The 26,842-nt window shown below is 42.3% G+C and overlaps 2 protein-coding genes across 3 annotated transcripts in view; one reads left to right on the top strand and one right to left on the bottom strand.

Annotated features, from left to right (window-relative positions):
* The window catches only part of SPAG9 (sperm associated antigen 9), a 60,566-nt gene extending 42,730 nt beyond the window's left edge, over positions 1-17,836 (bottom strand). For both annotated transcript variants that reach the window (XM_056505632.1, XM_056505633.1), the window contains exons 1-3: positions 17,394-17,836; positions 11,351-11,471; positions 649-719 (exon numbers count right to left, since the gene is read on the bottom strand). In XM_056505632.1, coding sequence (XP_056361607.1) covers positions 649-719; positions 11,351-11,471; positions 17,394-17,699 — 498 coding nt within the window. In that variant the 5' untranslated portion in view covers positions 17,700-17,836. The remainder of the gene's footprint in view (positions 1-648; positions 720-11,350; positions 11,472-17,393) is intronic.
* A 4,320-nt stretch (positions 17,837-22,156) lies between these two features.
* Positions 22,157-26,597, top strand: LOC130260639 (nucleoside diphosphate kinase-like). The gene is made up of 5 exons (XM_056506247.1): positions 22,157-22,458; positions 22,935-23,067; positions 23,598-23,699; positions 24,355-24,467; positions 24,795-26,597. Exons 2-5 carry the CDS (start codon positions 22,939-22,941, stop codon positions 24,910-24,912), a joined length of 462 nt encoding a protein of 153 aa, XP_056362222.1. The 5' UTR covers positions 22,157-22,458; positions 22,935-22,938; the 3' UTR covers positions 24,913-26,597.
* The last annotated feature ends 245 nt before the right edge of the window (positions 26,598-26,842 follow it).

Here is a 26,842-nt window from a genome sequence, read left to right as displayed (position 1 = left end):
AAGCAAGGAGAAGAACTGTGCTCAAGTGGGGCTACAGATTAATTAGAATAACTCAAAGGAACTAGTGACTTCCTCACTAAAATATGACATCACTTAGGCACAACCTGCTACTGAAAACTCAAGCACTGCAAGTCCTGTTTTTATGCTTTGTACCCAACTTAAACATTGTGGCTTTGTTTATTTAAATTAACAAATTCTAACTTGCTCCATCTTCATCAACAAATCCCATTTTCAATAGCTATCAATAAAGTATGTCAGGGAACTCTTAATCACAAATCCCAGTAGGCCAGGTTTTGAAAGGATTTGTTTCTTCAATGGTACAAATGAAACCAACACAGAAAACTGACAGAAAGAATATGAAAATGTAATTTCATTCCTATTTCTTTGAAGCTTATTAGTGTGTTTTGAAGAATTGCCTTTGAAATATGGAAGAACAAACTCCTTTTTAAAATTTCTCAATATCTGATAAAGCTATAAAACTAACAGATGTGTAATCAAACACTGAAAAACAGAATATACACTTAGATGTAAATGAGAAAAACTACATCACCAAATGAAGCCTGGTTACAACTCAGTATACAAACCAAAATATTCAATAATTGTACATTTTTACAGATACCCCAAAATCATCTTGGTGTAACAACCTACCTCTGTATGTCTTGAATGAAGTGCATTGTATTCCTTCTTGAGTTCTGCCTCCCGCTCCTCAAGTCTGCTAACTGAAAGAAGAAAAAAAAAAATTAATACCAAATTCATAGTTTTAGTGAGTGAGACTGACTTGCCTGGGACTAAGCAAGCAGATCAGAGTATTCCTAGTAGTGAATAACACAAAGCAGGATAAAAAGTATGTCAGTGTTTGTGTTTTTAAGCTCTTACCACTGAGCTTTCTAAGTACATCAGCAGCAGCACAATCTTGCAATTTGCATTCCCCTGAAGAGCCCAGGCTCTATTTTCCCCTGCTGATTGCTAGGCCAGTAAGAGGGGATTTTTCTGTTCAAGGCCAGCTTACTGCTCACCCCAATCCAGATTATTTCACATGGGAACTGCAGGAACAGGCAGAGGCCACATCACTCAATCCCAGATGAAGCCATGGGTTCCAGCTAAGGTCCTACATCAGATCCCTAAAACACACTCACACCATTTCCAGAGGTGTTTAACCAGGACAAACACAGGCAAGGTATTCATTAAAACAGGTTCAAGCCTATGTGATACAGAAATCAAGGTTTCAGCAGGCATTCACTCACACTCCACTGAGCATTAAGGCAAAAAATTTAAAGAGAGAAAACATTTGAATACCTCTGTAGGTATTCCAAGAGATTAAAAATATATCAAGTGGATTTAGGAGGACTTTAGACAGCAAGTTTTTATTAAAGGGAGAAGAAACAAACTGAGCTGCTCACCTCATCTGTGCTGCGTTATGAAACTGAGCTGAAACAAACTATGATACCTCAATGCAATTAATTTCCAGAAAAACTAACAGAATTCAGAACCTTCTACACACAACTTACTGTGTCATTCAAAGACAAAACATTTTTGCTGCTTAGATGTGAATTCCATATTTTTATTCAGGTATTTTTGAACACAATATTTATGTGACATAAGCATGTGCACCAATTGTGTAACTGAGCTTAAACTACTTGCCAGGCTTAAATATCCCTGAGAAAGTTCAAATTTATAGTTCCATGTTTCCAGAGTCACTGCCAGACACACATTATCTGAAGACAAATGCCAAGATCTTCTCTTTCATTTGCATATTTTCATGTTGCCAACTGGGTCTTCTGAAAATTAATTATCAATATACCATTTCTTTTTGATCTATATATCTGTATTTTGGCACAGTATTTCATCATAAGTAGGTTTTAATGGAAAAAAGTCTCTGCCTGAGTCAAATGCTGGAACCAAAATACATAATTGTGTACTTACTCAAATCTGTATAAACATTCTGAACTCCTAATCTAATGTTGCTCTTAAAAGAACATTAAATTCCTTGACACAACCTTTTGCAGTCCACCTATGAATATCTGGCCAAAATATTACATCAAATATTTATAACACTGCCAGATCGAATGCTTCCATTTTTGCCCTGTTATCAAATGGAACAAAAGCTCTTTGGATCAAATAGCAGCAGGGGAGGCACAAGTATCTGTAACACAACATAGAAAAAAATGTACTTTACAGCACAATGCATGCATCTAAAAAATATATTTATGTGATGCAGAACACCAGGGAATGGAAGAGTTCAGTTTACTGTTTTGAGGCACAAGGTGTTTTAAGTCTCCTTGTACACTTGAAGTGCTGTTTTATGGAAGCCTTTGGTAAGAGACTACAGAAACAAGAGTCAGAACTTACAATTAACAAAGCTGTGATGTGACAGACCATATTTTATCCACTATCTTTGCCTGACTGACATCCTAGTCATGAGTTATGAGAGGTTAGACAGCTGAGCTGCCCATCAGGGATACTCAGCAGCCCCATGTGAGCACACCGTGCCAGGCTGTCACAGCTGCCAGAGGACTGTTCACATGGACATGTAACAACAGGACAAGGAGGGAATGGACTCAAAGTAGAAGAGTAGGTTTAGATTCTATATTAGGAATAATTCTTCCCTGTGAGGGTGGTGAGGCCCTGGCACAGAGAGGCTGTGCTGCCCCATCCCTGGCTGCCCGTGCTGGGTGGTGAAGTCACGGCCCCATCCGGCCTCACCTGGAGCTCCCACACAAAGCAGGGTAATGCACCCAACACTGTTCAGTGAGTTTGTGTCTAGGGATGAATTCTGCAAGTGCATTCTGGCAAAGTACTCAACAGCACATTTAATGAAGGTTAACACCACATCAGGTGTTACCAACATCCATATGCAGCTGCCCAAAACCAGCTTCAGGAAATCCACAAAAGCATTTCCCACTGTCATGGATACAACACATGCTTACACAGGGGTTGAGCTTCCATAAAGAAACACACCACTTTCTTCATCTCATGAAGAAAGAAATGCTGTAAAATGTTTTAAAACTTTAATGGCCCAGTTATAATTAATAGTCCATTGAAGACAAATGTACATAGCTAGTGATGCTGCATAGTCAAGGGGGATATCTCCATCAGATCTGACCACTGTTTTCATTAGGTACAAAGGTCAAAATGATTAAAGGCCCAGAAGATGATATACCTGACATTAGCACCTTCTTCTGGCAGTCATTTCCAACTGTGCAATACATGACACCCCTAGAGCTGGAAGCTTCAGTCAGAAGAGGATGTACACTAAGTGACATGCCCTCTACAGACACCACATCAACAGTCCTCAGAACTGGCTTTTCCAATACCAGCAGGATGAGCCACAGCACCAGAAATCTATTCTACCCAAAATATGCCTCCCATCAAGATAAGATCTTGCCAAAACAACTAACAGAACACACTTTCATTTTCCAATTAAACACTGTGCAAGAGACCAGATATTCCCTGAGGATCAGAGATCACCACTGGCATGGAGTCAGAAGAATTTAAAGGAACATTCCCATCAGCAGTAGCAGGAAACTAAACAGGAGAACAAAATGCCTTTCACTGGTACCCAGAAAGACATTTTATACTGAATTGCCACCAGTTCCATTTTAATACACCAACATACAAAGGAGTGGAAGTCTGGCCCTGATAACACCCCAAGAGGAATGGAGCTGTGTGCTGGCACTGCCTGCCACATGCTGAGCCTGCCAAGTGCCAACCAGACATAGTTCCTATCAGTTTGACTTAAGTAACAATACAAAAAATACCTCTGATATTTCTGTCTCAGACCTTTTTCCACTAAGATGTCAAATTCTTATAGGTGGATGATAAAATTAGTTTGATTATATATATATATGTCCTAAAAGCAAAAGTATCCATTGTCTCTGTTGCAAAGTGTCTTTACAAAGCCTTGTTACATCAAGGAAGATCTTACATTGCAAGATTACATTGTTTAAGATAATATATGTGCAAAACATAACATGCAACAAAAAAGATGCACCACTCACTCTTAGAAACTCACATGGAAAAAAATATAAAGATTCAAGCATCATAAGTATGAGAATAAAATGTAAATATTCTGGTGCTTTTAGGCTGATGAGAAGGCATCCCCCTGGAACATGACCTCAAACCCAAGGCCTAGTGCAAACTTCTCCAGCACTGTCAATGTTCTAACACCTTTAATGACCTGAGGTACCAATCTTGATCAAAGTTCTCTCACAGTAAACCAATTAAGTCTAAAAATGGGAGATTAAATATAATAGTAAACTAGAGAAACTGGACTTTCTGTCTCCTGGCAGCATTATGAGGAATTAGGCAGCCAAGCTGCCCACCCTGCCTGTTCAAAAGTCAGAGCTTACCTCCCAAGTCTGATGGCTTTTACCAAGTTTGGAACACCCTTCATCTGTATGTTGTCCTCTGCCTCAAACTCCTGATAAGCCTGAGGGGGAGAAAGAGAAACAGACCTGCTAGAATGGCAAATCCAACCAGTGTGATGCCTTCAAGAGGAATTACAAGTTCCTCCTACACAAGCCAGGACAGAGATCCAGCTCATTAGTGAGCCTTTCCTGGCACCAGGACTGTCTGAAGACTCCCCTTGAACAGCTTTCATCCACTCTATTCTCTAATGCAAAGTTAAGATGTAGATCCAGAAGGACCTTATGACCTCCTAAGTAATTGCCAAAGAGCACACACATCACTCGTGGACTGAAAAGAGGACTGAGCTATCAGACAAGTGTTTAACCTGGAAGTGGTAAGACCTGCAAAACAAACCAGCACAGAAAACTGATTTGTAAAACAAGTGAAAAAATCAACCCCTTGACAAGACCAACATCTTCAAGTAGCTCTCACACTGTGAACTGCAGGTCTAGATCTCAGTTTAGTAAGTAGGGCACCCGAAATTATGAAGATAATTTAGCTGTCAAGAATGCTCTGTTGATAGCAAATATCAACACAATCCAGCAGCAATGGTCTTACCCTTGACACTTCTGGACTGTTCAAGTTTGCACTATAGCTCAGGCACACAAAATCCCTGCAATCTGTTACCAAAAACTCAACACAAAACTTTAAAAAAGTCAAACTCTATAAACATTCTGCTGTAACATTTAATATAAAGACAACCACATACCAGGACATCCCTCACATAGGCTCAAACTCAAACAATCAAGAATACATACAAGAGACTTCTACAGAAAATCAAGTCAAAAATCCAACTTCTTGCCCAGTCTCTATACAAAGAAGTGTTTCACTGAGAAAATTTCTGATTGACTGCTTTGCAAACAGTGGGATGCTCCATTTATACACTTGGCTATTGAAACAAGTCCCTGCCTGAGAAAATCCACATGAAGTCTTGGGGACAGAAGCTTTAGAAGACTGGATTTGTTTTAAAGACCAGTGAAAACTCAGGAATGCAAGATTCTTATAGACATTTAAAGTAATTTTCTTAATTACTGCAATATTTTGAACAGAATCACTATAACAACTAAACTCCAGCACATAAACTACAATACTCCCTTAATTTAAAAACACACAAGAGCAGTTAATCATACACTAGTGGATTCCAAGCTCTTCTCACTACTTTTGTATATTAACAGCTAAGCTTAAAGCAGGCCAACCACTGCTCTAATTTCCTGCTCCATTTTATTTTAGCCTTGAGTCCTGTAGCTTGGCTCAGTGCCTTCTCTGGAGCCATCTGTACCCCCTGCTCCATCTAGTGGGCTGCTAGCTCCCAAAACCACAGACAGCAGTCTTTGGGAACAGCACTGGGCAGCCAGGAAGGCACAGTCAGGAGGAAAGCCTCCCTTTCCAGCACACCCTGATACTCACACTTCTTACAGAAGGATTTTTCAGGTGTACTGACTGATACCTGAGGCACAGTGTAGCAAAAGGCAGGGGGGAATCTGCCTGGTAAAGAAACCTGAGATAATGATGGACAATTATCAGAGATAAGGAACACCCACACTGAGAACACACTAGCAAACAGTTCAGTTCCACATCTGCTAATCAAAAAACACAAGAACTCAAGCCATTCTGTTCCTCCTTTGCTGTAAATCAGATTAGTTCTGCTGCTGTCAGTCTGTGAAAATGAAACAGGAACAATCCAGACCCCCCACTGAACAAACCTGAACTTTACAACTTCTTTCCAGGATCTACTGAAAAGCTTTCTTGTATTCCTTGAGATAAACAACAGTTGAGCCATCCCTAGAAGCATTTACTGACAGAGCTGTTTCACACCAGTTTAGTTATCCACATCACCATCTGTGTAGATACACTAAGCAAATCTCAAAACAATTCTCTGGGAAGTTTCTGTTTCTGTTAAACTTCATGCTGAAAGTTCACATCAGAGTCTCCCTGTTAAGTCCAGATCCACATGAGCTGCATGATATCCCATGTGCAGAGATCTCAGACAGAGGATGCCTTCAGATATCCATGAGTGGCTGTCTGCCTGGGTGTACATTACTGCAATGCTGGTGCCCTGAGAGCTCAGAGGAAAATCAAATATCAAATAACATTGGCAGAACATTTGCAACAAAACCTGGTCTTGCATTTTCTCTTGAAGCCAATGGAAGCAATAGCTCTGTTTAGCTTCTGAGGAGAACAAATGTTTTTAGGTCAGCTTCCAAAGTGTCTGTCTCATATCCCAAATAAAACCTCCACAAGCAATAGCTGCATGGTGTCACCTGACATGGGAAATACCATCATGCCAAGAGCTGGGTCACAACATTTACAGCTCCAAAACCCAAGAGCCGTTTCTTGGGATTGTACTTGTTTGGGGTTTCTTTGTTCTGTTAGGTTTCTTTTACAAATGTAGTTTTCCCCAAATGTAATATATCTTGTGCCCAAAGCTCAGGTTTGATAAACTCAAGCATGTAGATATATCTGTTGTCTTGTCAAATGCAGTTTGTTATTTTATTATCTAATTTAGCACCAGGCAGATCCAGAAAAGGAGCCAAAGCTTTCAACTCCCACAGCCTACCACCTCCATCAGAAAGCACTTCAGTCATGCAGACATTGTGCTTTTCAGATTCTCTAATAAATAAGTTACTCCAAGAATGATTCCTCCAGAAAGCTTATGCCAAAGCTGTTCCATTCCTGTAGTAAGTCAAAATATACTAGACATTTTTTACTGCCAAAAAATTTAATTAACTTATAGCCTGTAATACTTAAAGAAAACTGACATTCCCAGAAAGAGAGGCAAGGAAGGAAACTAAAATAAACCTCCTTAGCCCCCCCAGAACTGAGTGGAACATCCCGTGAGCTCTGAGAAGATCTTATCCCCTCCTGTAACTGGAAACTGAACACTATCCCAGCAGTATCATGTGCCTGCACAGAGCACTGCAGGGCAAATGAGCTGTGTATTGCTATTAAAAGTTTTTAACAGCCCTCTATTTTCCAGATCCAGGGTTGACATTTCAAATATTACAAGCAGAACCAGGGGGTCTCACAACAGCAAAGACTTGAAATAATGTCGAAGTTGAGTATTTTCAAATTCTTGTAAGAAATGCTTAAGATTATATCAAAGACTGGATTGGCCTCAGATACACCAGTGCAGAACAGAAGAATGTTATTTACTGAACACATAGCATCATTGTATTCACAGGTGCCCTCTGCTGCTGAGAAGGAAAAAATGACATGAATTCTAGGTAAGCCATATACCCAAAAATAGACATTTGCTAACACTCAGTAAAAGTTTACTATAGACCCACAGCAAGAACTTCTAAAAACTCTGCCTGTACCGACATCACTCCTAAACAAATCCCCAAGAACCTTGTGCTATTTAACCTATTTGACCTTCCCAAGAGCACAGGCACTGCCTTCCCCTCTCTGTCCAGGTACTGCTGAGAGCCAGGCCACACAAGGGACAGGGGCAGGGAAAGTGACAGCCCAGAGCAGCAGTACAAAACAAGATGAAAAGTTGGATCACAAGCCAAGGAGCTCCATCAGAGCTGCACATTCCTGCACTCAAACAGAAGCTGCAGTTCCTTACGCCTCTGCTCTCCTTCAAGCAGTTGTAAAATTGAATTAATTATCCCAGGGAGATACATATTACACCATTTTTTGGCAACAAACTTGACTTAGGCAACTACCACAGCCCATCAACTACCAGGACTGATTGCTGCACATCATGCAGGAGTGGCAATTCCAGTGCATCTGCTCCCAACACTGGGATTTCATCATCTGCTGGGCTCAGTCCTCCCAGCAGTCTCTTGCTATCATCTCCCACTCCTTCCACCTCCTCTCAAGAAACAGCAGAGCAACTCAAGGTGGTTCACTCATCTGGCAGCAACTGGTACAATTTCTGATGTGGGGAAAAGAAGTCAGTGAACCACAGAAACAGCAACTTGAGAACACAAAATAACCTCTAGATTTCACTTCTGTAATTTCAAACAGTAACTTTATTCCAACCTAACTGGCTGAATACACAGCTATGGATTCAAACCCACAGGGTAAATTTAAGTGCAAAGAAATACTTTTTTTTTCTTTTTATTTAGTATAAGAATCACTTAGACTGCACAAAAAAGCACTTATAATTCAGGGCATAACAACCATAACTTCTTGAGCAATTTTAACTGGCACACAGGTTTAAGCACATACAATCAAGCTGAACTCAACCATGTAACTTAAGAGCTGCCCCAGATGACAGGGCTTCACTAAATGATCAGCACTAACAGTGTTCAAGAGAATGAGTCAAAACTTTTTAACAGACAAAACTTGCTCTCACAGGTTTTATTTGAGGAAAAACAGAGAAAAGGCTCTTGTTCACAAGAAGCAAAAGTCTTGTAGGTAAAGTGTGACACAGAACCACGTTTTACCTGTTTTTCATTCTCATCTATTACTCATGTCACAAACTGATGTTGTGATCTCACTCTGCACTCCAAAGCCAGGTTTTATTTGTTTACTTGCTCTGTGCCAGACATTTGCAACTCCCATTACCAGTGATAAGACTGCCACTGTTTTGAATGTTGACGTGGCAACACAGTTGGCAATACCAAAGCCTAATTTAGATGCACAGGCAGTACTATAGGAAGTAGAAGAGAAAAAGAAATATAGCTAAAAGACTTGGAGCTGAATTAAAGTGACACATGGGTGATTGGGATTGTACAACATGCCAGCTGCCTGGTCTATAAAACAAAACAAGGTAATGCAGTAAGGTTAAGCTGCTTCACATAGAGTATAGACATTTGTATGGTTTTTGTACCTTAGAAATTTAGAGCACAAAAAAAAAAAACCAGTTCACTTGCATAATATTAATTAGATGTTCAACAAATGTGCTTATGTCCCCTTTGATCTTGCTCTGCATCAGCAGCATGTCAAATCTTCCCAGCAGCCTTTCATGTTTTCCCAGACAGCTTATCAAAGCCAAGCATAAGCAAACTCCATATTTAACCCAGCCCTATTGTTTCTTTCAATATACAATTCTGACATCACAGAAGGTTTTTCTCTAATAAAAAGATTATTTTTCTTCAATAAATAGATTTTGGAGCTATCTAAAAGTCATTGTTCTATCACTAGAGCTTTATGTAGTTATGATAACTCTTTTTTTGTAAGAAGTAATATTGCTAAAAAGTAGTTCTAGCAACCCTCAGTGCTTCCACTGGAACAACTGATTTTCTTGGGCAAATACTTTTATTATTATCATATATACACACACATATACACACAATATACAAATAAAACTTTAAAATCATACATATATTTGAAGGCTTCAAAGCAAAAATAGAATTTCACACCAACAGACTCACAGATCAATATAAAATGGTGTACACAATTCATGGTAAATGTAAGTTCTGCTAGGGAAACCCCAGGTATGCTGCCACATACATTGCCAGAAATCCAACTGATTTTTCTTTTTTGTGCAACCACTTTGTTCTTTGGATTGCACTAACAGAATAAAGCCATGGCCTACACACACCACACAACCCTGATCCATAATCCTGTCAGAGACAGGGTCCCCCATGGACAGCTGTTTGGGCTGTGTGTTTAGAGCACAGGCCTTCTAGAAACAGTGTCTTTGTTACCAAAACAGACCACTTAACTCCTGCCACAATGTTTTCTTTTCCCCTCTAGTGACTCTCTTAAATATACACACACACACCCATTTCACAAGAACCACAGGGTTTCTGGTGCAAGTCTCTACAATTATCCATTTTAGCCTGATTTCATCTACAAAAAGATAATCCTAGGAAATAATCACCCTGGTCTTCATCAGGAAATATTGCTTGAAGTGCTCCTCCACCCCTGCCTCTACAGAATCTGGGAATATTTGAACAGTGGATATGAAGCAGATTTGACAACACCATTCTGAACTGTCCAAATTTCAGCAGAATTCTGCCCTAGATGCCACCAACATTCATCTTAACACTCTCAAACTAATACTCTTGCCCTGCCATAAACTCATCATGCCTGAAAATTAAACCTTGGAGGACAGGGTTAGAGCTTCATCTGGAAAGGAGCTGTAACTTGCTGTGTTAGGGGCAGGAAATATGGCTGAGCAGAAATAAAGGAAGAAAGAATAGTGCAAAGGGGTTTTTTTGATGACTGGTACTGCTTTTAGAAACTGGTCATCTCTCAGCCTTGTCACAGTCTCACTTTACATTCCTGCAGGGCCCAGCAATAAAAGCTATATATTAACTGAAGAACATACCAGTCTCACATCAACAGAAGGTGGCTTAGAAGCTCTAAGTAGAAAAACTGATGATGAAATTTCATTCAATGCCTCTGTGGCTGGATAAGCACAGCAGAATTTCTAAACTACAATATACATAACTTCAAGCATTTCAAGACAACTGATTACTCTCCTCTTTTTCCAAAGCTTCCAGAATTTTTTTTTTTAATTATACAGAACACCTCTAAAAAGGAAAGTGTTCTACCTAAATCTTTTTTCCTATAAAAACTAAATGCCTCACAGAAATAAATAATTCAGCAAAAATTATACAAAAGTTAATGAGAATCACCATCAATGCTCTTCTCACCCCAGCTGTGCTTCCAAACCTGAAGATTACCTTTATTTTAAGCACAGACAACTGTTTTAAAGGAAGAAAATAGCTTATTTTATCATCACTAGCAAGGAGGAAATCTAAGCATCTCCTGAAAAAGTTGCTAAATGTGAAAACAGCACTGTCTAAAAGGCAAACAACACAAGCAGCATATCAGAAGAATCAGATTACAAGTCACAAGCTCATATCTGATTTGTCTGCCTAAATTCTAAAGAAAACAGACTTGCACAAGAGTTAAACCCAGTTATCTGTCTAAGTACAGGAATCAGAGGGCACAGATATTTAGCATATGTATTATCACTTTACAGAACAAAAATTAAAATGCACTAATACCACTTACAAGGAGTGCATCATGTTTTACTTACTTTGATCAGCATAGTTTTTTGCTTTTAGTTCAAGTTGTCGAGTTTGTGACTCTAATGCCTCCACTCTGGTCTGTAAGTCCTTTTTCTCTTGTTCTTGAGAATCTTCAAACTCAATGAATTTCTAAACAACAACAAAATAGTTAAGTTAGACTAAACAACTAATTGCAGATTTTACAGCAGGTAGGAAGCAACACAGCAGCCCTTTACAGCCAGGAAGGTGCAAGGTGGTTTCCAAAATAACTGACTAGATTCACAGGCCACATTTAAATACAAGGAACTGTTTCAGTCCAGGTCCATCAGTCAAGGATCCAGCCTAGGTTATACTGTGTAATAACTTTCAACTAAGTGCCAGCTACTCCAAAGAGTCTGCTTGGGATTAGCATAAATATGAATTATTTCATTATTGTTTAAATTAATGTACAACTGCCAACAGTGCATGTGAACACAGAAGTCTTGGTATCCTTCCTTTGACTGATCATCAGTGAAGTTATTTTCACCCATAAGCCACAAAGGTACAGACACTGCAACAGGGACACACCAGCAGTAGTGCCAACCAAAATTATTTGGTATCTTTTCCATTCCCTCCCAATTCTGCTATAAATTCTCACAGTCTTCATCAAATCCTTAATAACCATCTGTCAACAGCACAGGAAACTCTGTGCTGATCACCAACACCTTTGGTTTCCTTGATTTACCAACTTTGTGACTCCCCATATTCTGGAGTCCACTGATGAATGCATCAGTGTTTACACTCCCTAACATAAAAATTACTAACACACCACTATTTTATTGCTATTTATCTTATCCAAAAAATGAAGAAATTCAGTGTGTATTGCTGGCACAAAGAACACTTCTAAAAGCCAGAGATGTTTTAGGTCATGCAGTACTCTGTGCTCTGTATTGCAAGGAGAAGACAAGGCCCCCAACACAGGTTATGCAGAAGGTTCATAGAACAGGGAGGAGCAGAGGACCAGAAACTTCTGCAGGAAAAAATCCCAAACACTCACAACAGTTAAAGAGGCAAAGGCAGCTGAGGACCACATGGAGGAAAGGAGACAGTGCAGGCAGCAACTTGAAAACAGTAATCTGAGTTGAACATCTTTTCCTATGTATTGCTAGGAAAATTTAGTGGGAAAAATATTTCAAATGGTCACACACCAACTGTTATGAACTATTACTACTTTTTAGCCATTTTGTTTTAGAGCTTTTACAAAAGCAGAAATTCATGACCTTATAAAAAAGGCTTCAGTTGAACAGGGTCATCAGAAGTTTTGACTAAAAAGTACTTCAGATGTAGAAATGCATCAAAACCTATGAAGTGAAACAAGAGTTCCTTTCAGCACAGCTATCACAGGACTGGGCATGGTGTTCATGTGACTGTGCCTGAAGCTAAACCACGACACGATTGAGGAGCAGCTGACACAGCCCAGGTAGCTCTGCTTTGGGTGCTGCCATGGAAAATCCCTCTTCCAACACAGACCTGCAGAAATCTTTCTACCCCCTCCACACAAAGTTTTGGAATATTCATTAGTCAATGTAATTTGAAAACCTCAATGTTTAAGCTTGTTTCATGTCTTCTTTGTAGTAACTGATTCAAGACTTTTGCTCCTTTAACATTCAAGTCATGTTGGCCTATTCTTGGCAGACTCCCTTTTCAAAAAGGGCTTCAAAGATTGACATAAATTTGGCACTGGGGCTAAAGATCAACATAGTTTGTTACCCTAAACATGGGAAAACATGAAAGAAGAATTATAAAACTGTAACATCTTTGTTTAGTTGTTTCTATGACGTTTTCCCAAAAATGTGTCATAGCTTCCTAAAGGCCAGGGACAATTATACTCATGAATAACAATCAGCCATTCAGAGCCATTAATGTCATTGTTATTCATGAAACTACTGATTGATATAATTTTGCATTTCCTCTCAAGTTCTTCAATTGCAAGTGGTAAAACCGGTTTTGCCTCAAACAGTTTTGTTACCTTCCACTAGTTTACCTTCATTTTGTTAAGTTCAAATTACATTACTATACTTTAAAGCATTTCTGTAATTACAGCTGAATATCCTCCCTGCCCTACTGTAAACTATACCTGATCAGATCTTGGGATTGAGAACCTTGGACTTTGACTATTTTTATTTTATTTTACATTTCTCCTTCTGGTGATAGTATAATCACAGACACAGCCCCAGCAAATGGATCATCACATTCTGACTAAGCCTGGACAAGTATGACAGAAGAACTAGTCAGATAAACCACCACAGCAGCCAAGGACAGGCTGAGCACCCTTCCTAAAAGACTATTTTTTTCATTTACATTGACAATACACTCAAATACTGCATATCTCCTGCACTGTTTAATGTAAATGCATATGTAGGAACATGTTTGGCATTCAATAGCCATCCTCTCATTTCAATCCCTACTGGTTATACAAAACACTGAGGCAGACAAAAATCTAGTTTTTCCCATTTTAAGTGATATGCCCTATTTGGGCCACAAAGATGTATCTTACAACTCTAATGAGAAGTGTGAGAAGTGAGATTTTTGGTACTTTTTTTAAGAGCAAGCTGAAGGACATCAACCTGTCTTTAAACCAATCAGACCAGATGATATAAGATTACAGAAAATACAGCTGCAATGACCCTTAAAAGGTCACCTTGTTTCCAGGTTCTGATGCTCAGTGTTGGATGTCTGGATCCTAATTTTGATTAGGTTATGATGAGGTGTAACACAGGATGTGATGCACAGCTCCTCCTGCCTGCTACCAAAACCCAACCTGTGGATCCCTCATCAGCCATGCTTGGCAACTCCCATTTAATCCTTCCCATTTTCTCCAGGCAGCATCAAGTGTGTCATTTCAGACCTTTGTCCAACCTGTTCTTAAAGATCTCATACAAAAAGTGTGAGAAAGTCCCACACAAACTAAACTCAAAAATCTTTATGTAATCATTTTTAAACCTTCTTGAAAGTTTGCAGAGACCTTTGGAACAAATAACTCAGACTACACAACAGGCCAGCACATCAGGAACCCTCTGCCCTGCACACAACCAGTCTGCAGCACATTATTAGCCAAATGAAATATTTCTTCCTATATTTATGTCATCTTCTGTTCCTTTACACTTTGACTTGTTTTCCTGTCACAGGACCCAGGTGCAATGCTGAGCATATCTGATGTCAGGGTCCCACCCACTTGGCAATCTTTATTGCTCCATGACATGTCCTTCAGCAATGTGTATTGCAATAATGACAGATTGTCAGCCAATGGCAAGTTCTTGGAGCAGGGAGGAAAAAAAAATATCACCTAAAAAGCCAGTTCAGATGGACTTGGGACACAGAAAAACACATGAAAATGAAAACAGCCTGACAGCTGTAAAACAGAGTGAAAGTTCTCTGTAAAATGCATCTTGATTTTGTTCTCTAAAATGAAAAACACTTCAGCTCTTACAGCACAGTGTTTACTCAACATACAATTCTAAGGAAGATCTGAGAACAGCAAACAGAAGCAGACATCAAGTTCATGCTATGACTTAAACCAATTTTAGTGGTGGCAAATCCTTTTTCATGGTTGCAAAAGATTTCAGAAACAGCTTAATCCCACCAACAGCAGAAAATCTAAAAGATATCCTAATTTGGCATGGCTAAAAGGAGTAGATTTTATCCTCTTTCCAAGTGCACCCAAAACACACGCCAGCTACAAGTGCAGGTGTGAAACAGCACACTGCTGCAGAAGTAACTCTTATCAGGGTATAAAACAGCAGAAGCACAAATGCTGATTTCTCTCCCACTTCCCTTGGGGCAGTAATTGCTACCTCACAGACACCAAGTGGGAAGGTAAGAACTGGAAGCAGAACAGCAGAGCAGCTGGTTCCTCCATTATCAAAAAACTACCATGTCAAAAGTCAGACAAGTGATTTCACAGCAACTTCAAAGATCAAGACTGTGCCCAGAGGGTTGAGAAGTAGGCCCAGAATTTCTGTCAAGGTGACTTTTTAAAAAATTACTTCAGAAATCCACAGGCAACAAATTTTAAGATGTTTCTTCAAAATTTTTACTTTTTAAGCACAGGAAATTAAGAAGGCAAATTACAAAAATGGGGTAAGGAGACCCCTACCCAAACAGTAAACTACTTAATGTTCATTAAGATACTGCTACAAATAAATTTCCTACAACAGAAAGTAAAAGAAGGTGTGTTAATTGTCCAAAGAAGCTGTGGCTGCCTCACCCCTGGAGTGCTCAAAGGCTTGGAACAGCCAGGTCTAGTGGATTGTGTCCCTGCCCATGGCAGGGGTTGGACTGACATGAACTTTAAGGTCCCTTCCAACCCAAACCATTGTGTGATTCTATCAAGAGATGATGATAATAAATATGGAACTCAGCAGCTCAAAATTCTCCATTTTGCCACCAGGTGACATAAGTAAACTCCACAGTGAAATAAATGTGCTAAGCCAGTAACTTTTTGCCTGAGGAAAATAGTGTTAAATTTCTGTTCCCTCCTTTTATTGCACTCATCAGGTCAGCTCAGAATCAAAAAAATAATTCAAGAACCATGGCTGACACCTGCCTCTCCTGAACACACCAGGCTGTACCCAAAACATTAACACCTGTACAGCACAGTGACCTCAGCACATCACAGCAATGACCTTTGTGCTTACATGAAAATACAGTTTTTGGGCTGTATTTGGCACCAGCCAGCTGTCTTGCAGCATGAGCACTGGCACTTCAACTGCATAACTTGTCCCCTCAAGTTAATGTATCATGACACACAGAAATGGAGATGGCAGTGAAGGACACTAGCAATACAGGCACATACAGTTCCTGAAAAGCTACAACAACGTAATTAACCCCATGCTCAGTTTCATCACATTGGTACAGTTTCTGTCCTGCTCCCAAAGATTTTTTATTTCAATCTGGCAAATGCTGCCTGTGCTTCAAGCCTGATGGATTTTGTCACAAACTAGTTCAGAAAGTATTTATTAATCCCTTCCTATTACTCTCAATAGAAATATATTTTCTAAAAGACCCTTTTACATCAGCTTTACATCAGCTGGAAATAGTGTGGCAACACCAGTCCCCTGACTGGAGCCCATAAGGCATCATAAAACCACCACGTGTTTGACAGGAGGATAAGTGATCTATCAGTCCAAGGGTTGGGGGGACACCCTTCATACTACAGCACTTCATAACAAACTGAGTCCTGGAATAAACTGCAGACAACATTTTGCACTCACTTACAACAGAAACAAACAAATATTTGTACAGGGCTAATGTTTTTTTAATTTAAGCTTTTACTGTCAATACTGTGTTCACCCTCAGCGTGGCTGTTCTTCTCATTTTTGGAAAATTTAGAAGGCAAGCACAACCAGAGAGATTAGCACAGAACAAGGGGTCTGGAAATAGACTTGTAAGAGGGCTTGTTCTATTACAGATAATGCTGCCAATCCAATTTCCTTCGGGAGTTTGGCAAGACAATGAGCTGAAGGAAGTCATCCTGCACAGCTGCCTCTTATTGTATTGCTTTATAACACCACATTATCTAATGCCTTGCAAGCTTATTTATGCTGAAGTGATTCTTGGTACAAAAACTAAAATAAAAACATCTGACATCCCAATCAGAGCCGATGTCACTGGAGAGTCCACACCACCTGTTGCTGCCTGCAGCTTTATGTACCAGCTCTGAAGGGCTCCAGCCTAGGCACTCTGCATTTCCAAGGTTTGGCAATGCGCTGTCATTATTTGTGCAAAGACGGACACCGCGCGTCCCTGCGCGGGGAGCATCCCGCGGGGCGGTGACAGCGCAGCCCGCGCACGGTTCCACGTTCGCTGCGCTCCGCCGGGGTTTTACCGGGGATCCCCGCGGGCACACGGAGCCGCACGGACCGGGAGCGACTCCCCGCCCTCCTCATCCTCCCGCCGAGCCTTCGCCAGCCCAGCTCGTCCCCGGCGGCCCCGGCCCCGCGGCCGGGCGGGGCAGCGCCGGCTCCGCTCCGGGCCGAGCGCGGGAGGAGCGGCGCCCGCAGCCGCCCCGGCCCGGCCTAGCGCCGCGCTCACCTCCTCGGCCTGTTTGCGCAGCGCCTTCTCCCGCTCGTACTGCGTGAGCAGCTGCTCGTTGTCGTCCCGCAGCAGCTCCAGCTCCACGCTGGTCTCCTGGCTGTGCGCGCACACCGAGTCCAGGTTCTCCAACACGGCCACCACCAGCGGCATCAGCTCGGCCACCACCTCCTCATCGTAGCGCCCGATGAGCCGCTCGAACTCGCGGTAGATGGAGCCCGCCAGCCCCGACACCCGCTCCGACATCATGGCGGGGCCGGGCCCGCCGGGGTCCTCCTGGTACACCACGCCGTCCGCCAGCTCCATGGCGGCGGCGGGGGTTCGCGCGGGGCCTGGCGCGGCCCGGCGGGCGCTGCTCGGAGCGGCTCCCGGCGGCGGCGGCGGAGCCTCGGCGGGGCCGGGGCAGCGGCGCGCGGCTCTGACCTCACCCGCCGCGCCGGGCGGGGCCTGCCGCGACGGCTGCGTGGGGCGGGGCCGCGCCCGTGATGTCATCGGGGGTGCGAGCTGCGTGGTGATGTCATCGAGGGGCGGGGTCTGCGTGACGGTGAGGGGGCGGTGTCGCCATTCGGGAAAAGGCGCTCGGTGCGGGCGGGTGGCTGCGGTGAGGGCTGTGCTGTCCTGCCGGAGACACGTCAGGGGGCACAGAATCACCGAGTAGTCAAGATTGGAAGAGACCTTTAAAAGGGCAGTAAGGCTGGGGAAGGGACAGGAGCACACTCTGTGTGAGGAGTGGCTGGGGGAGCTCGGCCTGGAGAAAAGGAGGCTCTTGTCTTTACAGCTCTTGTCAGGAGTGTGCAGCCAGGTGAGGTTGGGCTCTGCTCCCAGGGAACAGTGACAGGACAGAGAACACAGCCCTAAGCTGTGCCAGGAGAGGTTCAGGTTGGAAATTAGGAGGAAATTCTTCACAGAAATGGTGACTGTGCGTTGGAATGGGTGAGGTGTCACTGTCCCTGGAGGTGTTTAAGGACAGACTGGGTGTGGCACTCAGTGCCACAGTCTGATTGACAAGGTGGTGTTGGGTCACAGGTTGGACTGGGTGATCCCAAAGGTCTTTTCCAACCTCGTCCATTCTGTGGTTCTGTGGTTCTATCACCCAGTGTGACCATGCACCTGGCACTCCCACTGTAACTCCTGAACCACAGCACCCAGTGCCAGCTCCAGGTGCCTCTTAAACAGCTCCAGTGTGGTGATTCCACCACCCCCCTGGGCAGCCCCTTCCAATTCCTAACCACACAAACAGTAAAAATAAATGTTTATAATATTTCATCTGAATCTCCCCTGTATCAGCCTAAGGCCATTTTCTTTAGTCCTCTCTCTGCAGGCCCAGCAGAAGAGCCCATCCCCACCTCACTACACACTCCTGTCAGTAGTTCTGGAGAGTTGTGAGGTCACCCCTAAGCCTCCTCAGCACTAAACAAACCCAGCCTCATAAGACATTTCCTAGTCCCTTTACAAGCCTTGTTCCTCTTCTCTGGACATGCTCCAGCCCCTCAATGTCCTTTCTAAAGTGAGTGGCCCAAAACTGAACACAGCAGTGCCCAGAACACAGGGACAATCACTTCCCTGGTACTGCTGACCACACTATTCCTGATACAGGCCAAAACACCCCAGGTCACCAGAGTGAACATCAAAGCCCTGGTGCTGTTGGTGGAGGCTCTGAGGGACCCTGACAGCAGAAGTTTGGTCCCTTTACTCCCTTAGTGTGGGACCAGGGTGGGGAGCTCTGGCTGGGTTGTGGGATGGGGATATCCCATAGGCAGCTCCCTCTGTGCATGGCAGATGTAAGGCAATGCAGCCTGACAGCTCCCAGGGCATTTATTTATCACACCCACGGAGGCATAAATAGACCCAGTGATTCACTGGGGGATGACTGAAGGAGTTAGGATCTTAGCTTCTGGATTTTGGGACTCTGCAGCTCCCAAACTGTTCTGGGGACTCTGTGTTGGCTGGTGTCCTGCAGCAAAAAGGCCTTTCCTTTCTAATAAGGTCTCCAGATAATATCAGAAATCCTGTTTTCTTAGTAATAATACAGCTTAGAAGGCATCTTGCACTTGCTGAAAAAGATTGATTTTCCTAGGATTTGGAACAAGGAGTTGCATTCTGGACCATGTGTTCTGTCATGGGAACAATGGGAGCTGTTAGAGACATTTATGAAAATACCTACTGAGATAGAAATTTTACTGAGTTGTTTCATATCCCTCGTTTTATCATGGGGTTATTTAAGTTGGAAAAACCCTTTAGGACCATCAAGTCCATCCATTAACCCAGCACTGCAAAGGCTACCACCAAACCATGTCCCCAGGTGCCACATCTGCAGATTTTTCAGATGCCTCCAGGGATGGTAAATCCATCAGGGCAGCCTCTGACAGGGCTTGACAGCACTTTCAGTGAAAAAATTTTTCCTAATATCCACTCTAAACCTCCTCTGGTGCAATTTCTATTATACAAGTCAAACTTGAGGAAATCAGTATTCTTCACCAGATAATATCACAGGTGCAGCTAAGGAACCTGGTGGCCCAGCAGCAGTTCAGGAACAAAGAAATGAAAATGTGCTTTAAAAAAGGCAGAAAGCTTGAGAAGGGGCGGAATTTTAACTGTGGTGATTGCATTCAGCTCCACTGGAGAGCAGCAGAGCCTTGCACTGAATTTTCTCTCATTTGGACTGGTTCTAAGGCAGGAACTGTGCTCTAAATGCAAGTGCTGCCTTGTCTCTTCATGCACTGAGCCAGTGAGTCTGCGCTGGAATGACAAAGAAGAAAAGACTCCAGCCCTGTATATTGGATTTATTGTGAGTCCTGTTTAGAATCATCATCCTCCCAAGATAATATTTAACATGGTACAGGAAGGACACAGGCAGTTGAAATACAATTTATAAACATGGCAAAAAGAAAGAAAAGCTGTTTGACTTTGAATTATTACCAAACAATGGCATCATTCAAGCTAAAAAATAATTTTGAAAAGACACAATGTGTACTCTCATACATCTTCTCAAGTAAAATTTTTATTTAAATTATTGGCAATTATCTCTATGAAGGAGTGATTTTTTTCCCTGTTTCTCTTTGGCCGTTGTACACTGCCCTAGTTTGAAAGACAGGTGTCCATCAAGGAAGGAGGGAACCTCCCTTGGAATGGAAAATGTGGACCCCTTCCCTCTGAATTATTAGAACTTTGAAATTAAGGGGCTTTCAGGCAAAGAGATGGGAAAAGGAATAGCAGTTCTTTACTAATTATGTATATCTATATGTAGATTGGATATGGATATGGATATGGATATGGATATGGATATGGATATGGATATGGATATGGATATGGATATGGATATGGATATGGATATGGATATGGATAACAAGGCACAAAAAGAACAGCAATGGCAGCAACACTAAACAGAATCACAAACCCAGTCCCAGCCTCTCTCAAAAAGTGCCAGAAGGGTCCCTGGGCTCCTGTGCTGTTTGGTGTTAATGCTGCAGCTATTATTTTTTGTTTGCCTTGTTATACACACTAGTAAAGAACTGTTATTTTTATTCTCACATCTTTGCCTGAGAACCCCTTAATTTCAAAATCATAATAATTTGGAGGGATGGGTTTTACATTTCCATTCCAAGGGAGGCTCCTGCCTTCCCTAGCAGACACCTGTCTTTCAAACCAAGACACCAGCAAAAGCTCATTTATACAGGAACAACTTGCTCTGCTAATCATGGATTAATCTCAAAAGTGACAAAGTTGACCTGTATTTAATGAGGTTAAAAGACTTGGCAAAGATCACAGAACAGACCTGTGGTAAAGCTGGAAGTTGTGCTTGCCCATCTTAGGGGAAGTATTAAGTTTTAATCATTAAATGACATAGATTTAACAAGGCTGTAAATAGATGTCCTATTGTTGCTTTAAACTTAATATTTTTATAAACATTCTGTTTCTAGAGACTTTCTTCTATTTTAGTGTATTATTTTGCCATAGGGAAGATAACAGCCTTAGAGTTTGTTTCAGTAGTATGAAACGTTAAATAAATGTGAATCAAGGCAGGAGAATAAACTGGATTGGCATTGTCAGGAGAATACTCAGAAAGTCTAATTCCAAAATAAACCCAAGGAGGACTTGCTGGAATGTATGATGCTATGATTTTTAAAATATCATCTATTCAGTCAAAGATCTTGGAAAATATGATGGAAAAAGACCCTAAATAAAATAAAGTAGGTTGGTTGAATAGATGCTTAGGTCATATCTCGAGTCTCCCACCAGAACTAAAAGTACCACATGGTTATGTGATAGATTGTGGTGAGGAGAAGGGGTCCCAAGTGAGGAAATCAATGTTATCAAAAAGCTGAACTTTTCCCTGTCCAGCAGCAAAGTCCTCCCCAGAGGGAAGCAAATTCTTCATTTGTTTTGCTTTCAAGAATAACCAGAGAGTGGAGCCCAGGAAGTTCATCTCAGATTGGAAACAAAAATGGGACAAGCATGGATTTCCATCCGGATGCTTTATTCTCAATTCTCTAAGGAAATAAAATGCTCGAGGCAAAGCAGCTCCGTGGTAAATGGTTGAAGGGTCTTTTGACTCAGAGAGCTAATATAGTATAACCAGAAAAAACCCGAACAAAATTCATAACCTACTTTAAAAAGGAATTACAAGCAGAACAGTAGGATAACGCGATTTTTATTAAAATAACGTTGTGCTAACATGCAGCAGGCAGGGCTGCAGTGCGGGCAGGAAGGGAAGCGGCGCTGGCCCGGTGCCGCTGTGACCCGGCCGGGCCGGCGGGACGGGCGCTCCCTGCGGGCGGGAGGCCGCGCCGTAGCCACGGCAACCGCTGTGCCGGGGGGGCACGGCTAAGCCGAGCGGGGACCCGCCGTGACACGGCTTGACACAGCCCCGGGGCGCCACACGGGCTGCAGAGCCAGCGGGGAGCCCGCGGGGGACGCACTGAGAGACACACCCGGGAACACAGCGGGCTATCCGGGCTGCGAGCCCCACCGGGGCCACCGGCGGGGGACACCGTTTGCTACAGCCACCGGGCCACCAGCGGGGGAAAGGGCTTAAAGTTTGCGAGATTCATCGGAACACCAGCGGGTAAGCGGGTGGCGGGCAGCGGGAAGGGTCCCCGTGTCCCCGGGCAGTGTCACCGCACCCCCAGGAGCCTGCCCGCAGCCCCCCGCATCCCTCACCTGCCCGCCCAGGTGTGCGCGGACACCTCCGGTCCTGCTGGTTTCCAGGTGAAAACTCTGCCTGTGGATTACTTCACTGATTCCTTGCACGGCTCTGGAAGATGGATCAGTGGTGATCATTACCTTCCTCTCTGTTCAGAGCTTTTCTGATTTCAGTATTCGCTGATTGTTCCTACACTTGTCACCCATCCACTGCTCCAAACTCACTCCTGCAGCACTTGGGAAAACCTGTGTGTGGTCACTGATTTGTCCAGACATTGGAGACCGTGGATTACTGACCCTCAGATGCAGCCAATCTAATTACAGCGATAGCAGACGGGGCTGGGATGGGCTGGGATCCCACAGCCCTGGAATAACAAATTTTACTCTCTCCCTGCTCAGGACCATGGCTGCCATCGACGAGCGCACCTTCATCGCCATCAAACCCGACGGGGTCCAGAGGGGGCTGGTGGGGGAGATCATCAAGCGCTTCGAGACAAAAGGATTCAAACTGGTAGCCATGAAATTAATACATGTAAGCTCTCCTCAATTGCTGTGTCTGCTTTTCTATATCAGCTGTAGCCTTCGAGTAGAGCAGCATGCTATAACAACAAATGTGGCCTCGGTAACACTTAAAACTGAAATTGTGAGAAGTCATACTTGGGATGTTCTTTGGAAAAGTTCCAATTCCCAGCTCTGACTAAATGCTTTAGACGTGCTAAGCACACTAATTTTAGTAACCTGATGCCCTTAGTCTGAAGAGAATATTCTCCCAGGTGCATCCTATGCCTGATAAATGTCTTTGAGTATCTTTCACAAATCCCAGGTCACATAAACTGCCTGTATTGGTAACACAAACTTTTCTAAGTTTAGTTATTGTTTAAGCAAACCGTTCAAATTTTTATCAACTGGAAGTGCTCCTAGGAAGGTGCTAGAAATACTGAATTTTGAAGTGCGTGCAAGTTTCAGGATTACCAGCGCTCTGTGGTTAATCTCTGTGATTTCACTATGCTCTTAAGTTCTTACTGTAAGCTTTTTTCTCTGTCTGTCTGGTTTTTAACCCAGGCCTCTGAGGACCTTCTGAGGGAGCACTACATCGACCTGAAGGACCGGCCGTTCTACGATGGCCTGGTGCAGTACATGCACTCGGGGCCTGTCGTGGCCATGGTGAGTTCCTGGCAAGGAAAACCAACTGCTTGGTTGTCTTCCCTCCAATCAGATTGTGTCACCTGTTGGATTCAAGTGTATTTTTAAAAGGATTTAAAAATCTGGATTCAAATATTTAAGATTAGGAAGATTTGCTGTTGACTCTTTTTCTTTAATCTTTCCTCATAATTTTTCTCTCCTTTGAGTCAGTTTGTTGAAGAAGAGGGCAGGGACAAAAGGGAATCAAAACCAGGACCTTGAGAAACAGTAAACCTGCACAAAAGCCCCACTCTGAAGTGTTGTGTAGGAAGGAAGCTGAAAAAGGATGGTGGAATATTTTAACTCTACTTACCTTTTTCTTCTTGATAATGTATTTGTAAAGTAGTTGAGGTCTAGCTTTCCCATGAGCAGACAGCTCTGTGAGACTGTTTGTCTTTCTGAGATGGAAAAATGTTCTGTCCTCACCCTGGGTCAGGAGAGGGGTTATACAGAAGGGGACCATGTGAGCAGATGCTTCAAGAATCTGACAGAATTGGAGATAAAATATGTCTCACTGTGGCAAATATTCAGATGGTGATTTGTGCCATGATGGACACCCCTGTATTCTTGTGGGTGGTATAATTCATCTGTTGCTAAAATGTAATAATCTGAATGGATTATTTTTCTTTTCTTTAAGGTGTGGGAAGGTCTTAATGTGATTAAGACTGGGAGGCTGATGCTGGGGGAAACCAATCCATTTGATTCCAAGCCTGGCACTATTCGTGGGGACTTCTGTGTCCAAGTTGGAAGGTAAATTTTAAAACTTTTGGTATCATCCAGAGGCAGTAAATACCAAGTGTTATGTCATGATATCTGCAGGAACTGTGCTCCATCTTCTCTGTCCTACACATGGAGCTGCCATTCCCTGTGCTCATGTCATGTTAGGATCTAAGGATGGGGATCAAGTCATGGCTGTCCCCATTGACAAAAATGAGGAGCAAAGCTGGCACTGTCTAAGCTGTGTCTTTTCCTACTTTACTGTTTCTTAAAGCTCCTGTCCATAATGGGAACCACTTCAAAACAAGAAGCTTACTTTACTTTAAGAACTCTCTTACTCTTTTATTCACCTTTTCCTAGGAACATCATTCATGGCAGTGATTCTGTGGAAAGTGCTGAGACAGAGATCAATTTATGGTTCACTCCTGAAGAACTGGTTGATTACAGAAGCTGTGCTCATGAGTGGATCTATGATTAGCACCCAGCCTGGATCTTCTGATATCCCCATGTCCATCAGCAGCTGCCAGCCTCTAGCTATTCTGAAGAATTCCCTCATAGAAACCTCAGAAAACAGTGAGATTGCTGTGTTGTGGATGTTAAGTAGAGTCAGTACTTGCTGCTCCTTTGATTTAAAAGCCATCAAGTTACAGATGGAATTGCACATTTTAAAAGCTGCTTCTGGGATTGAGAGATATGAGGTGAAACAAAGAGCAGATAACAGATTTTTGGAAGCACTTTATAGTCATAGAAGGTATTTTGGTAAACATTACAAAAATAGGTAAAAATTTATTTGGTAAATAAATATGCAAATGACTCAGAGTCAGAGGTTAACTTTGCTAAGACATTAGAGGACAACTGATGGTGTGAAAATGCATTATATATAATATGCCCAGAAATAATATGCCCAAGAATAATATGCCCAATGTTGAGGATTTACTTTATATCAAGTCAAGCATGTTCCCATTCCTAAAACAGCTGCAGAAAAAAGCCCACTTCTCCCCCCAGAACATGCTGTGGCCACAGAGAGCTCAGCTCTGGCTAAAATAACATCTGGCCTCCACACTGACACTGTTTCAATTGCTCTTTTTTCCATCTACATGGGATTTATTTAGCATTTTAAGATTAAAATTTAAATTTAATTTAGCATTTAAAGATTAACTGGCCAGGCTTTATGAAATGTCCTTTTATGTGAAAAGAAGATTAATGTGAGGATGGATGAGGGAGATTCTACCTTCAGCCACTTCAGTGCAGCAGCTCTCTGACATTGCACAGAGCAATAAGTGGTGTTTGCTTTGCCAGTTGAACAGCTGATAATTTAGCTTTGTTCTCTTTTAGTGTCCTTGTTGGGGTTAGGTTTCTTTTCTTTTGTTCCTTCTTACCTATAGAATTTCTCCCATGAGTTGCTGCGAAATGCTGACTGCTGGTACTTATGACTACTTGAAAAAACAAAGGGTTGGCTGGGCCCAGGTAAAAGAAGGGCAGGGGACAACTACCCTCTCTCACTCTGCAGCTTCGGGTAGGAGCTGCTGCTGCTGAGAAAAGGGATTTGCCACAACCCAGCCCGGAGCTCCTTCTCTTCTCCTTCTCCTTCTCCTTCTTTCTCCTTCTCCTTCTCCTTCTCCTTCTCCTTCTCCTTCTCCTTCTCCTTCTCCTTCTCCTTCTCCTTCTCCTTCTCCTTCTCCTTCTCCTTCTCCTTCCTGCCTTCCCTGTCAGACACCTGTCTTTCCAAACTGAGACAGTCCTTTAGTAGCTGGAGCTACAAAGCAAACGGTCCTTGGGTAATTTGTTTCAGAAGTGACTTTGGCACTATCATTTTGTATTTATTTAATGATGTAAAGAAGTACAGTCATAAAAATGCAAAAGGTGTTTCAGTTTCAACAGCACAAGTTGTACTGGATGAGGAAGTTGGCATTGATATTATGTATTTATTTCCCTGCAACATTTTATTCACTAAGAACAAGAGTTCTTTGGAATCAGTTGCTCAAGCTCCAGGATTTTTTTCCCCCCACACTGAGTTCTTATATCTGAATACTGAACTATGCAGTGAATGTTGAATTGAAAGCTTATGATACCTTATCGTGATATTGAGCTCCTAAAGAGTGATGGCACAAAATAAAACAATAATTGCTGTTTCTTAAGTGAAATAAAATTAAATTTTAAATATTTTGTCTTATATTAAATTAATGAGTATAAGGAGGGAAAACAAATTCTCTAACTATGAAGCTGTAGGTGAGGCTGTGAAGTTCTCTTCTGAAAATATTCAGTGTTATAGAAGAGAAATCATTAGGTTAAAAGAAGTTGGAGGAAAGGGAATATGTGACAAACCTGTTCATGAGGTAAGTACTCTCCAGTTTAATCTTTGCTTGAAATGTTACTTGAGACTTCTTGATTCTACAAGTTTTATCTGG

The sequence above is a fragment of the Oenanthe melanoleuca genome, chromosome 18, assembly GCF_029582105.1.
Source record: "Oenanthe melanoleuca isolate GR-GAL-2019-014 chromosome 18, OMel1.0, whole genome shotgun sequence".
Taxonomy (NCBI): domain Eukaryota; kingdom Metazoa; phylum Chordata; class Aves; order Passeriformes; family Muscicapidae; genus Oenanthe; species Oenanthe melanoleuca.
This window is presented reverse-complemented; position numbering and strand designations above follow the sequence as displayed.